Here is a 14,713-nt window from a genome sequence, read left to right on the forward strand (position 1 = left end):
CCCCAACTCTCAGGGGTTTAACATAATATGAGTTTACTTCTTTTTTTGGTGAGGAAGATTGGCCCTGAGCTAACATCCATTGCCAATCTTCCTCTATTTTGCATGTGGGATGCTGCCACAGCATGGCTGGATGAGCCACAGTGCTTAGGTCCATGTTGGGATCTGAACCCGTGAACTCCAGACCACCAAAGTGGAGTGTGCAAACTTAACCACTACACCACCCGGCCAGCCACAGGAGTTTATTTCTTGCTTACACCAAGTGTTCTGTGGGTCTGGATGATTCTTTGCAACATCTCTCATCCATGTGATGACTCAGGAATTGAGACTGTTTTGATCTTGTGGGTCACCCATTCCATCAGAGAAATTCTCAGTCCTTGCAACATTGAAGGAGTCATTGCTAACCCATCGATGACCCACTGGAGGGTCTGGCACAAAGGTCACTTCTATTCACAACCTGTCGGCCAGAGCAGTCATGGGAGTCCACCTAACTGCAAGGGAAGATGTGAGGGAGCCCACGGAATATGTGGCAGGCATTTCTGCCTCTGCCTCAGCACCTCGCCACCTTTACACACCATGCGCCCACTCTCCTCACTGCCCCCCCTCCACACACACACGGTCAAGCACTAGATTATGTAGAAGGTGACATGGTCACATCATCATTGACTATATGATGCTGCCACAATATGGTCCAGGTGGGAGTATCTCATTGAACCCTTTGCCTTCAGGTGAGTGAAATATCTAGACCATCCAGAACAAAGAGGGGCTTGCTTTCTTTTGGTGTATCTGCCGCAGAGGTTGCAAGGCTAAATATATGCTACCGGACTTCATGTAAAATTCTAAATTTCTGACTTTTCTTGAATAATTGGAAGATCTGGCAACACAGGCCATATGTTCGCTCCTTGTGTCAACCAGCTGTAGCTAAGCAGTGGCTGCACACCTTAGATGGCCATTCATTCTCTAGTCTAAGTGAGTCCTCGCCACCTGGCAGCTTGACTCAGTTCCGGTACCTGCCTGGACCCTGTAGGGAGCAGTCTGTGACCCCTGCTCCATGCGTTTGCATAATAGTGTCTTCCACAGCATTGTCACCCCAAAGATGGAGTTCTTTCTTAGGTGTCTCAAAGACGTCTCTCTCTTTAATCCCTGGCCCCCCTTATTTGGTCATTTCTGGATTTAATATTCTCTTCATGATAAAGTCTCTTAATTATCTCCTTTTTGGTCAAAGCTGAACCATTTCAATTTCTTTGCCTCTCTTCCCCCTTCTGCTCCAATTTTCATCCCTCTGACCCTCCTTGTCAACCTTGTTAGGGCACTCTCATTTGCCCACACCCTTTTAAAGATACTTTGAAATGAACTAGATAAAAGGATTCCAGATATTAGAATGGAAATACTGCAGGACCAAAACTCCAGGCTGAAGTGGATGGTATGTGCTTGACCCTTGCAAGTTAAAATCATGGCCGCAGGCTGCAAGTTGCATGAGGCCCTGGGGCCGACTGCTGGGCTCATTCCTGTGAGCATGCTGCTCTCCCGTCTCTAGGACCCGGATAAGAAAGAAGCTCTGTTCGTCTTGGTCCCCTCCACCTGCCGAGATCTGACTGCAGTAATATGTGTGGGCGCAGCTCCAGACATTATTTCAGACTCCAGCCCGCTCCCAATTTAATAGGGGCTCTTGACTGCTCTCCAGCAGACTTTTTGCTTTATTACGTTCTTGTTTCCAAGGATCATATTATCAATACGACTGACGACAGAAGCAAATGCTCAGAGACCTGACACTGGGTCTGGCACTGTTCCAAGGGCTGTCCATGCTTCTGTTCAAACCAATAACCCTAGGAAGGAGGTACAGTTATGATTCCACTTTTCAGACATGAAACAGATGGGGACTTGGGGCGATTAAGAGATCTTCCCAAGGTTGTACCACCAGGAAGCAACAGAAATGGGATTCGAACCTGGACGGGCTCATGTTCCAAAATCCTTGCATTTCATCCCTGTGCCGTACTGCCTCTCTTATACAAAACAAAACTTTAAAACGGGAATATTTGGAGTCGCTAAAATATTCTAAATGCATAGTCTTCAACCTTAGAGGGCAGGCGAGTCTGTTTACTCCTGCTCCATTTGGCTAGTGTAGGGAGACACCTGGTGGCCATTCTGTGTTTTAAAACTTTTTATTGTGGGAAATTTCAAATATATACAAAGTAAATAGAATAGTGTAATAAAGCCCTTCTCTACCCAGCTTGAGCAATTATTAACATTCTGCCACCCTCTTTCCATTTATACCGCCACCCACTCTCCATCCCCGCCCCCACCTCGCTACTTTGTCTGGTTCTTCTTAAAATAAAATTTGTTTGTATCAAAATGCACAAAACCTTAACAATCTGTCTTGACAAAGAGATACACCCATGTAACTCACAGCCCTATCAAGTTAGAGAACGTTTCCATCACTCCAGAAAGGTCCTTTGCCAGGAATCCCCCTAGCCAGGCAACAATTGCTCCGATTTTTCACTGTAGATTAGTTTTGCTTGTCCTAGAATTTCATACAAATGGAACCATGCGGCATGCACTCTTTTGTGTCCGAGTTCTTTCACTCAGCATAATGTCTGTGAGAGTCATCCGTGTCGTTGCGCATACCAGTCATTTCTTTTTCATCGCTGTACCCATTCCATTGTATGGTTGTTCCACCTCCATTCTCTAGTTGATGGCAATTTGGATTGTTTCCAGCTTGGGGCCATTATAAATGAAGTTGATATAAACCTTCATGTTCAGGTCTTTTTGTGTACATATGTTTACATTTCTCTTATGTAAATACTTGGGAATGGAATTGCTGGATCAAAGGATAGAGGCATGGTTAACTTCATTAGAAACTGCCAGACCTTTTCCCAAGTGATTCTGTCGCCTTACATTCCTACCAGCAACGTGTGAGAGTTCTGTCCGTTCTGCATCCTCGCTAATATTTGACGTTGTCAGTCTTTTTCATTCAAACTATTCTAGCGGTTTCTCACTATGGTTTTAATTCGCATTTCCCTGACGACGGATCATGTTGAGCATTTTTCTACGTGCTTATTGACCATTGGTCTATCTTCCTTTGTGAAGTGTCCATTCCAGTCTTTCGCCCAATTTTTATTGGGTTTCACTTTTTACTAATCAGCAGTAGGAGCCTTTTATTCTGGATACAAATCCTTTGCAGGTATATATTTTGTGACTATTTTCTGCCAATCTGTGGCTTGCCTGTCCGTTTTCTTAATAGTGTCTTCTGATGAGAAGTTTTTGTATTTGATGAAGTCTGATTTCTTATTTTTTTCTTTTATAATTATTTCTTCCTGTGCCCTAAGAAAAAGCAAAGGATGCAAAGATATTTGCCTCTGTTTTCTCCTAGGATTTTTACAGATTTTATATTTACATTTAGGTCTAAGAGCCATCTCAAGTTTATATACAATATGATTTTTATATATGTAAAACATAAATAGATAAATTTTATATATAAACAACTATATATCTCAAAACAGTTCGGTGCAGAAAAGGAAAATCTTTTCAACCAATAGTGCAGGAACAAGTAGATATCCGTAAGGAAAAAAATTTCATTGCAACCCTTATCTGCACAACAGACTCCGAATCTGAAAGTATTTCAAAGGAACCCAGATATTTATTTTTTCTATGTAAGAGCTTAGATCTTCATTTATTCATAATTGTATTCGAAGAAGTTTTGCATTAGTGGTTATATTGCAAATATAGATACATATTTAAAAATATAAACTTACATATGTTTATGTATTGTAATATATTATAACATTAAAATACTATTTTATAATATATATGTTATAAAATCTCTATATATAAAATCTGCATGAGGTACGAGTTGAAATGACACTTTTTAATTATGGTATCTACTTATTCTTGCACTATCGGTTGAAAAGATTTTCCTTTTCTGTACTGAATTATTTTGGAACCTTTTCAAAAATCAATTTACAAACAGTCTTGATTACTTAAAGAATTGTGTCCTCTAGCTTTGTTTTCCTTCTTCAAGGTTGCTTTGGCTTTTCTAGAACCTTTGCATATCCATACGTGCCAGCTGTCAATTTATGGGGTCTCAGATCCAAATTCACCCTTTAGTACCTGCCCTGCAACGATAACTGGACCCGGGAAGCATTTCTCCTTGAAGTGAGCGTGATGCTAACCTTTGTCAGTAGAGGGCGCTGGAGGGACACTGCAATAGCAGAAGATTTCTCTTCCTGGTGCCCTTTGTTCTGTTTTGCTTTTTCTGGCTCTTTGGCTGCACTGTCAGCTGCACAGTGGGACGTGGCTGGGACATGCACTAACTGTGTGCCCAGAGTACACGGTCCCTCAGTGGCCTCAGCCCTGGTCCAGGTCTGGTGGCCACTTTGCCACAGTCTCCCAACACAGACATCACACACTCCAGGCCTCTGACCTCCAACATCACCCCGACTCTCCCTGCTCACCCTCCAGCCTCAGCTTGCCTGAGCCCCGGAGAGCTGTCTCCCTGGGCCTTTCTATATAAATGGTGCAGCGCTGGGCTCCTGCCCCGCAGTGATCTGACTCCCTTTGCTCACCTGTGCCTAGGGGGTTGTTCTGCTGCCTGGTGACCCTGGACCAGCTCCGACCCTGGTAACTCAGTGAGATCCTCTGCCATCCAGTGGACTGCAACCACACCTTCTCCAATGAGGTCTAAAGCCCAGCCTTGGGGAGGGGACCCTCCAAGTTTGTCCTTCCCCAAATACTGCTCTGTAACAAGCAATTTCCTTTCTAACCAAACTCCTCACCACTCATCTGGGAATTTCATAGCAAGTTCAGGCAACTGACATTTATGGAGTACATGATGCGGTCAGGAAAACAGACACTGAGGCCAGGCTATCTAGGGTCATATCCTAGATATTTTCTTTTGGTGGGTCTTGGGCATGCGTTATAAACTCTCTGTCCTCGGTTTCCTCATCTGTAGAACGGCCGTGATAACAGTAGTGACTTCATAGGGTCAGAATGAGGAGTAAGGGAGATAACACATGTCAAGGTTTACAGAGTGGCGCCTAACACAGTAAACTCTCAGTTTCTGTCAGCTGCCGCTGCTATTGTTACTGTTTTCACTGTCATCCTCCTGTATCCCTAACAGATTGTTAACTCTTAATGAAAGACAGCATAATTTAATCTTGGCTCTCTCCTATCGCCAGGACTTAGCACCTTGCTGTTTCCACACTATGAGAGGTGCAATGGAAATTACAGAATCAACGAGCTGCTGACGACTGTTCCGTTTCCCGTAGAAAGAAGACGTGAGGAGGAAGCACATTCGTCTGCACATGGAGGGCGCGCTGACCGCCCGGGACAAGGTCGGGGTGCAGGATTTTGTGCTGTTGGACGCGCACACCAGCGAATCTGCTTTTCTGGACAATCTTCGCAAGCGGTTCAACAAGAATCTCATCTATGTAACGTACTCATTTCCCTGCTCCTTTTCTACAGTAGTGGTTCCCTCCCTGCCGTCACAGTCTTGACGATCGTGAACAATATCACTCTATTAAGATAGCCATTAAAGGGAGGGGTGGAGGGATCAAATCAGATGAACTTTGATCCTTTGTGTTAAGGTCTTTATGGCCGCCAGTGACGGAAACCCAACTTAAACTCGCTTAAGCCCCGAAAGGGAATCTATCAACCTATGTAACTTTAGGGGCCAGGAAGAGATCTAGGGTCTCAGATGATGTCTTGAGCACTCTTTCCCAGCTTTCTGCTTTCTTACGCATCAATTTCCTCCTTGGGCACCTTCTCTGCAACGTGGCAAGATGGCTGCCGGCAGAACCAGGCTGACAAAGTAGCACTTAGAGTTGCTACTGAGAAGGAAACAAGTCTGCCCGGAGACATATATGTTGGTTGGCTCTGATTGGCCAATGCCCATAGCTAGGAAAGAGGAATATTCTGATTGGCCAGGCTATTTACCCAAGCCCACCCTTGGAGGTGAGGGGTGAGGCCAATGGCCCCCCTGACCATTCTGTACGGACTGAGAGCTCGAGAAGAGGGTTTCTCAAAGGAATCTGCTGGAAGAAGGGGAGACTAGGTGCCAGGCAGGCAAAAATAAAAGATGGCCACCACATCTCATGGATCTTCAACGGTCAAGATGGCAGCAATTTACCACGACTCTTCTTAGGTTGGTCTGGCTGTTTCTACTGGTGGTCAATTTTTATTAAATTCTCCATTTATCACCCCACCCCGATTGGAGAAATCAATTTTCATGTGAATTCCTCTAAGGTAAACTTCACAGAGTCTCTCTGTGTGTGGTGGGGTGTTATTAAATTTAGTTTTATTGAGATTTTATTAGCTTTTGCTAAAAGTAAATTATGTGATCAGAACCAGTATTAAAATATTTAAAAATTTTTTAAATTGTCTTGTAGCTATTTTGTTTTAATGGTGCCTGTGACTTAATCAATGTGTTGAACCCAAGGTTACCGAAAGAAATAAGCAAGGTGCTTCTCAGAGTATGTATTTTCAGTCGTGGAAATAGAATTTTTGGGTAAGCAGTGAAGAAACATCCATTGATAGAGAGAAGTATAAATGGGATGATAGAATCATCGTGAATAAACTAAATGTTTCCGCTTTGAACAGACAAGTTTCAGAAACTACGTTCTACCCTGGAAGATGTCTACTGATTGACGCAATGCAGGATTTTAGTCAAAATACTCTTCTCTGTTCAGGTTCTCTGTTTGACTTTGTCCTAGAGATTGGAAACATTCGTTGGAATGATTTTAGGCTAATTTAACATAGGCTTGAGTTTGACACTCTGAAGTGAAAAGCACAACAGATTCCGAATCTGAAAGTATTTCAAAGGAACCCAGATATTTATTTTTTCTATGTAAGAGCTTAGATCTTCATTTATTCGTAATTGTATTCGAAGAAGTTTTGCATTAGTGGTTATATTGCAAATATAAGTACTTCAAAAACTTGGATATGAATAGAATCCAACATTAGAATCTAGGGAGATAAATGCCAGTGGTGGGAGCGTTTGCCCAGTCTGAGATGGCTGGTATGCGTGCTCGCCCTGCTCAGTCACCTCTAAGAGAAACTTTCTGAAACAAGAATCAGATCCTGGTGGTCCCCTCTTAAAGCCATTTCACGTAACAGAGCAGGACAGGCAGTCCGTTTCAGTAGGGACTCTGGCTCAGCCATCCACTGCATTTGCATAAACCCTCAATGCCTCCCACCTGGTGTGACCTGAACTCGCTCCCTCTCCGACTTCGTCTTCTATCATTTTCCTTTTTCCCCCTCCACACACGCTGGCCTTCAGTGCAGCCGGCCTGCCACCCTTGTCCCCACAGCCTAACGCACCCTTTCTGCCAACTTTTTGCGTGACTGGCTCCTCATCCTTCAAGTCTCAGCTCAGGTGTCACCTCCTTGAAGAAGCCTTTCCAAGCCCACGAGCTGAGGTGGGCTTCCTTGGTCATTCGCTCTCTCATTTATCCTGTTTACACCTTTCTTAATGCTCTCATTGAAGCATCTCGATCCCTTGTTCGTCTGTCCCCCTCCCATGTAAGCTCCATGACAACGGAGACCCCACCTGTCTTATTTATTGTGTTACATCCCCAGGACTGAATGAATACATGAGGGTCATAGCATGTGACGTTCGTTTGCTGTAGCCATTTGCACCCCAGAATTCCTCACTAGTGCTTTGGTCCATTCCTCTAGACATATATTGGGACCCTCCTTGTGTCTGTGAATCCGTACCAGGAGCTCGGAATCTACACTGTAAGCCAGATGGAACTTTATCAAGGGGTCAATTTCTTTGAACTGCCACCACATGTGTAAGTAACACCCATTAGGTCATCAACAGGAGTATTTTTCTATTTCTTTCCTTCCTCTGTTTTTCTTTTTTCCCTCCCTCTCTCCCTCCATCCACCCACCCACCCACTCATCCATCTGTCCACTTATCCATGCATTTATACATCTATCCATGCATGCATGCATCCATCCATCCCCCCACCTATCCATCCATCCAAATCCTTGATGCGTGCTCATTAGGTTTTGTACCTCACTTAAACTGGTACTTTCTTGTGAAATAAATCTTTCAATGCAGTAGAAAACACCAGCAGATCATTACTGAATCTCAGCTTAAATAAGATGAGAGGTGGAATCTTTTGTAAGTGCTGAGAAATCTAAGTGTGGCTGGAGAGGTGTCTTCTCTGGGAAGTGGTTTGCTATCATGCCATCTGCTGGTGCCTGAGTGTCATGGCAACTAAGAGGAGTGCCCACTGGTAGAAACTTACCAGGGCTGCAGATCCATAAGAGAAGCAGTTTCCTGTCTGATCTATATTTGTCCTGGGCTTTGCTGAATTTCTCAGTTCCCCTCCCTGGTTGACTTCTGGGCCAATATTTAAGTTCTCACTCCATTTTTCTTGATGACTCATCTCTTCACCCCGCCCCCACCCCCCAAGGCATTTATAAACCTTTCTGTATCACCACCATCACCAGCGATTTCTGAAATAGCCACCTTTCAAACTCGGCCACATGCAAAGATTCTAGTCTTGGGAGACCTCCAAGCTTTGGTTTCTCATCTTGGTGATAAAGCCCTTATAATAGTTTGACCTCTTGTCCTAAAGATATCATGGAGGTTTTTAAATCTTTTTAGTTTCCTGTCTCTACACTCTTAATACTGTGTTTGGAGAGAAAGAGAAAACGTGATCTTATTGTAGTGATCATATTATTTAATATTTAAACAAGATGCTATTTCCATCTGCAGTTAATACAGCGTTTCTTGGGGATGTGATTTAGCATCTGGTTTATCCTTATGAGAAATGTTGATGGATTTTTAAGAATAAAGTTGTTGCATTAAAGTATTTCCATTACTTCTCCAGTTCTTCACTTTATCTTTTCTACTATTTGAGTTTTGCAGTCTGCTACACTTTATGTGCCATCCATCAATGGGTCATGGTGGGCGTTTGACATCTGACTGAGCCCAGTGTCCTCGTACCACAGTCTGGATGTGGCTTCCTGGGGCCAGCATACTTCATCCTTCCGCTCCGGTGGGCATCAGCCCCAAGGGAAGTAGCATTGAAACCACTTCCCACTCTTTCTGTTTCTGTCGCACTCCTTGTTCAGCTACGCCATCGCTGACAACGCCTACCGCATGATGTGCTCCGAGCTAAATAACCACCTCATCCTCATTTCTGGAGAGAGCGGAGCGGGGAAAACGGAGGCCTCCAAGAAGATTCTCCAGTATTTTGCGGTGACCTGCCCAATGACCGAGTCACTACAGACAGCCCGTGACAGACTGCTGCTCTCCAATCCAGTGCTGGAGGTAAGCCATCTTTGAGGACCTATAGAGGGATGTTCCAGGGAGGTCACTAAGGAAGAGGAACCCTCTGCCTGGGCAGGTCAGTCAAAATAGGCGGGTCTCTGGGAGTTAAGAAGAAGGGTCTCACGGGTAATGTTGTGGTTAAGGGCGTGACCTGGAAGTCCTGCAAATGTGGATGCTAATCCAAGGGCAGCCACGCACCAGCAAGCTTCAGCAAATCGCTCCATGTCCCGGAGCCTGGTCCCCATCTGTGGAATGGGTCTGTTCCTAGTACCTACCTGTGAGGAGGTTTGGAGGATTAAATGAGATGGATGCATAAAACGCCCATAGCAGAATTAGTAAGCACTAAAGTAATGCTCTATTATTTATTAATATTTTCTTATTTAATTAAAATCATTTTTATTATTATTTTTCCTATTGCAATTCATTGACTTGCTGGATGCTTTTGAATGGCTTATTTTCTCCTGTGTTTTTCTGTTGCCCATTGTGTAAAAGATGTTTACGGCTGAAGGTTGACCTTTGCGCTGAAAATTTACCTCTTTGATATAAAAAGGGGTCTGGTGATGGAACTGTGCCTCCTGGAGTAGAAAGGGCCTCGGGTCGTGGATGTCTCTCCTTGGGCCATTTCTAAGCTGTTTCTACATTGGGTTTGAGGGAGAAGATATTTGTCCCTTCTTTTCTCTGGGTCCAACTCCAGTATTTGGCATCAAACCCTCTGTAGTTAGTGATTCCTTTGTAGAAGATAACGTATGGCTTTTATCCCTGGCTCCCCTCTCTCTCCTCCATTTTCATAATAAGCATGTCGTTTGGATCAGGAGTTTGACGAGTGTGGTGAGCTTAAATGACAGTGAATGACAATTTGGTTCAGCTTCTCGCCTTCTCCTCTATTTTGTATTTCAAGGCCTTTGGAAATGCCAGAACGCTCTGGAATGACAACTCCAGCAGATTTGGAAAGTATATGGACATACAGTTTGACTTTAAGGTACATTGAAGTTCCTGTTCCTGGTTCACAGGGACCCCTTAACTTGCCAGCAACGAGAGCCCAACCCGAGACAACTTAAAGGAGGAAGGGCATTTATTGGCTCAAATAGTTGAAAAACCCAAGATTAGTGCTAGTTTTAGGAAATGCAAATAAAGACCACAATGAGATGCAATTTTATACCTTCTAGATGGACAAAAATTAGGTCTGATAATACCAGGTGTTGGCAAAGATATGGATCATTAGGAACACTTAAATATTGCTAGTGGGGTGTACATTGGTGCAACCCATTTGGGAAACAATATGTTGTGAAGTTGAAATCACATCATCTAAGGTGGAGCCATTCTACTCCTGGAGATATTGCTACAGGTGTACAAGTGTGCCTCCAACAGCACTGTTCATGGTGGCAAAAGCACTGGAAACAAGCAACACAGCTGCAGAGAACTGAACGGCCATCGACAGGAGAATGGCTCGTTAAATTGTGGGATGCTCACACAGGGAGGTGTTGCATGGCAGTGAGAGCAAATGAATGACAGCTACGCGTAACGTGGATGGGTCTTGGGAACATATGCTGTGGATCAGTGAGATGTCATTTCTTATAAACCCTGGCTAGGGTTTCCCGGAGGCTGATACATGCACTTCTGGTGGAGTGCGCATAGACCCTGAAAATTTTAAAACTTTTTCTTGAAATTCAGCACACATACTGAAAATGACACAAATCGTGAGCACAACTCACTGAAGTTTTACCTATGTCTCTACTTGTGTAATCACCACTCAGATCAAGATATAAAAATTGCTGGCATCTAGAACATTCTTCTACCCCTCTCTAACAATATCCCTCTTCCCAAAGGTTATCGCTATTCTGACCTCCATAATAGATTCATTTTGCTGGTTCTTGAACTTCATGTCAATGGAATTACATAGTATGTTCTATTTTGCTGCTGGCTTCTTTCAATCAATGTGTCTGTGAGATTCATCCATGTCGCTGCATGTAGCGGTTGTTCATTTTTCGATTGTATGACTTTTATCACCATTTATCTGTTCCCCTCTTGATGGACATTTGGGTTTCCAGTTTGAGGCTCTTGCACATGGTGCTCTGAACATCCTCGTGCCTGTATTTTAGTAAATATAAGCACTCATTTGTGTTGGGTACATACCCAGAAGTGGCATTGCTGGATTCTCACCAGCAATGTTATCATAATTAATGACAGTTCCAGTTGCTCCACGCCCTTGCCAACATTTGGTATTGTCAATCCTTTTAGTTTCAGGCATTCTAGTGGCGTATAGTGGTTTCTCACTGTGACTTAAGTTTGTATCTCGTAGTTATTAATGAAGTTTTGCTAATTGGCTGCTTAAAAATCCGCTTTTATGTTAAAGTCTTTTGCCCATTTTTAATTGGGCTGTCTGTTTCTTCCTATTGGCTTGCAAGTGTTCTATATATGTTCTGGAATACAAACCCTTTATTGGATATATTATTAAGAATAATAATTCAGACAGTGTGATATTGGCAGAAAGATATAAACAGGCCACTGGACTAGAACAGAGTCCGGAAAGACTGCCATGTATATGGTCACCTGACTTGTGACAAAAGCACCTCTGTGATTCAGTAGGGACAGAATTTTCTTTCCAATAAATGGTGCTGGTCCACTGGAAATCCACATGGATAAAAAAGACCTTTGACCTTCTACCTCCTTCCCTATACAAAAATTAAATAGTGATCGATCACAGTCCTAAGTGTAAACAGTAAAACAATCATGGTTTTAGGCAAAACTAGAAAATATCTTCATGATCTTGGGAAAGGCAAAAATCTTTTTTAAACGGAGCCCAGAAAACACTAGTCATAGAAGAGTGATAGATCAGACTTCATGCAAATTCAGAAGTTCTGTTCCTCAGAAGACGCCAGGAAGAGAGTGGCTGGATTATTGTCGTTACCGCACTTTTTGTTCTGTTTTGAAGGGCATTCCTGTAGGTGGGCATATCATCAGTTACCTCATAGAAAAGTCTCGAGTCGTCTATCAGAACCAGGGCGAGAGGAATTTCCACATCTTCTACCAGCTGCTAGAGGGGGGCGAAGAGGAGCTCCTCGCTTACCTGGGCCTTGAGCGAGACCCCCAGCTGTATAAGTATCTCTCGCAGGTTGGATGGACCAGCACCTGGCTTTGGGGGATGTGTGTGGGGGCCCCTCCATGGGATGTTCAAGAACTTTCTCATTACCATTTTGGAGGTAACCTGCGGACTGGTTTCTTGACACTTCCCTTACCCCTCCCTTTACGCCTGGCAGGTATATCATCTTGGTAAGGTGACCAATATCTAGGAGAGTGGTCCTCAGCCCTGGCTACAATTAGAATCGCCCCAGAAGGTTTTTAAACACGAATGCCTGGGTACTACCCTCCAGAAATTGGGATTTCATTGGTCTGGGGCGGGGACCTGGGCATCAGGGTTGTTTTAAACCCTTCCCTGTGATTAAATGTAATTCGGTTAATCCCCGGTGATTCTAATGCACGGCCAAGGTAAGAACCACCCGTCCAGGTGTGATAGAAACTCACTGTCCGTCTGTGTCCACCACCTGCGCCGCTTCGTTCTGCTTTCAAAACTAGTTCGGAGAAGACTTCCTCCACCTTCCTGCCTTCCATTCTGGGGATTGTTAGCTGCAGGACGAACACTCTCCCTTACAGAAATAGTCCAGGCCATTCCCATAAGCAATCCCGGATCTAGTGTTATAAAATCGGCTCGCAGAATTTAACTTCCCGGCACTAGGGTTCTAGAATGCCCAAATTGTGCCATCTACCAGTATTTGATGTCGCTAGCACCTTTTTGCCCGAAGATTTTTGGATTTTTCTCTCCTTGCTGGGCCTGGCTTTGAACAGAGTTGACTTGGCAGAAGGCAAGCGGGGACATCATTTAAGAAAGAGAACAAGGTCTTAAAAAGTGAATCTTGTAAAATGAGGACCAACATTTCACGGTAAATTATGGAGGAAAAGAAGACTGAAATGTGTCTTGAAAAATAAAACTAAATAATGAAGATAAAAGAATCTCATTTTATATTTAATAAACTTTGTACTAATTCTTAGAACAAACAATCAATCAAATTTGATTTTTGAGCTGGCCGGGTGGCGTAGTGGTTAAGTGCGCTCACTCTGCTTCGGCAGCCTGGGGTTCAAGGGTTCAGATCCCTGGTGCAGACCTACACGCTGCTCATCAACCCACGCTATGGCGGCGTCCCACATAGAAAATAGAGGAAGATGGGCATGGATGTTAGCTCAGGGCCAGTCTTCCTCAAGCAGAAAGAGAAAGACTGGCAACAGATGTTAGCTCAGGGCCAATCTTCCTCACCTTCTTTTTGAGGATCTAATTTTTCCAATGAAGCTGTATGGTAGCATCGCATTTGGCTTTTTCACAGTGTGATCAGAGAGGATCAATGTGTAAAAATATTTAAGGTCTTCCTCCATTTTCCCAAGGGCTTTAGCTAACCTTTTTTTTTTTTTTTTTTAAAGATTGGCACCTGAGCTAAGAACTGTGGCCAATCTTTTTTTTTTCCCCTGCTTTTTCTCCCCACATCCCCCTGGTACATAGTCGTATATTTTAGTTGAGGGTCCTTCTAGTTGTGGCATGTGGGATGCCGCCCCAGCATGGCCTGACGAGCGGTGCCATGTCCTCACCCAGGATCCGAACTGGCGAAACCCTGGGCCGCTGAAGCGGAGCCTGCGAACTTAACCACTCGGCCACTGGGCTAACCCCTAACCTTTTGATAATCAAATCCTTCTCTTTTGGAACATATCATGTCTTAACCCTTGTAAATTTTTTTCTGGGCAGGTTAATTTGGCCAGATCCTCATGCTACAGCAGCTTTGAAAATGAAAATTCAAGCAGTTCGCCAGCATTATTTTAATCGATTTCTTGATCTCCCGTAATTTTGGCAAACTTTGTGGTTTTACTTTGAGGATATTTGCAGTGCTTCCAACCCTCTGGGTGTCCTGGAAGGACTGCTCGTGGGAGGCAGAGCGGGTGCTGCTGGTTGCCTGGGGAGGGGTGTGTGGGAGGCCACAGATTTAACGCTGGCCTGTTCATGGGTGAATATCTTCATGGCGCGACACGTTTGGTTTCCCGGTGCAAGAAGGAACTCTTTTAAGATAACAAATCTTCAGACAACCAGGAAACTCGGAATACCTTGTACTACAAAAACAAAATAGTAAAAAACCCTCATCCAGAATGTTTTCTCTTTAAATTGTGACATTGGTGGTCTGTTACTTATTTAAAGGACAAATTCTAGAATTAGTGGTTCACACTTCCGCTGGTGATGATTTCCATGTAATCTCTGTTTCTCTAAATGCCACACTTTTATTTCCTTGACCAAGGGTCTCCTTCCATCTAGCCCTGCAGTGAAGTCAAGTTTATTTTCTGAATTTAGGCACTATTTCCCTGCATGTTTCAGCAGACGTTTATTGAGATAAACATCTTCCA

At 43.8% G+C, this 14,713-nt stretch overlaps 1 protein-coding gene across 1 annotated transcript in view; it reads left to right on the forward strand.

Moving 5' to 3' along the window:
• Window positions 1-5,297: 5,297 nt before the first annotated feature.
• Window positions 5,298-14,713, forward strand: part of MYO1H (myosin IH) — a 45,543-nt gene continuing 36,127 nt past the window's right edge. Inside the window, exons 1-4 of the mRNA XM_070516809.1 lie at window positions 5,298-5,428; window positions 9,079-9,277; window positions 10,176-10,256; window positions 12,210-12,389. Coding sequence (XP_070372910.1) covers window positions 5,298-5,428; window positions 9,079-9,277; window positions 10,176-10,256; window positions 12,210-12,389 — 591 coding nt within the window. The remainder of the gene's footprint in view (window positions 5,429-9,078; window positions 9,278-10,175; window positions 10,257-12,209; window positions 12,390-14,713) is intronic.

This window comes from Equus asinus, chromosome 8 (genome assembly GCF_041296235.1).
Source record: "Equus asinus isolate D_3611 breed Donkey chromosome 8, EquAss-T2T_v2, whole genome shotgun sequence".
NCBI classification, from domain to species: Eukaryota; Metazoa; Chordata; class Mammalia; order Perissodactyla; family Equidae; genus Equus; species Equus asinus.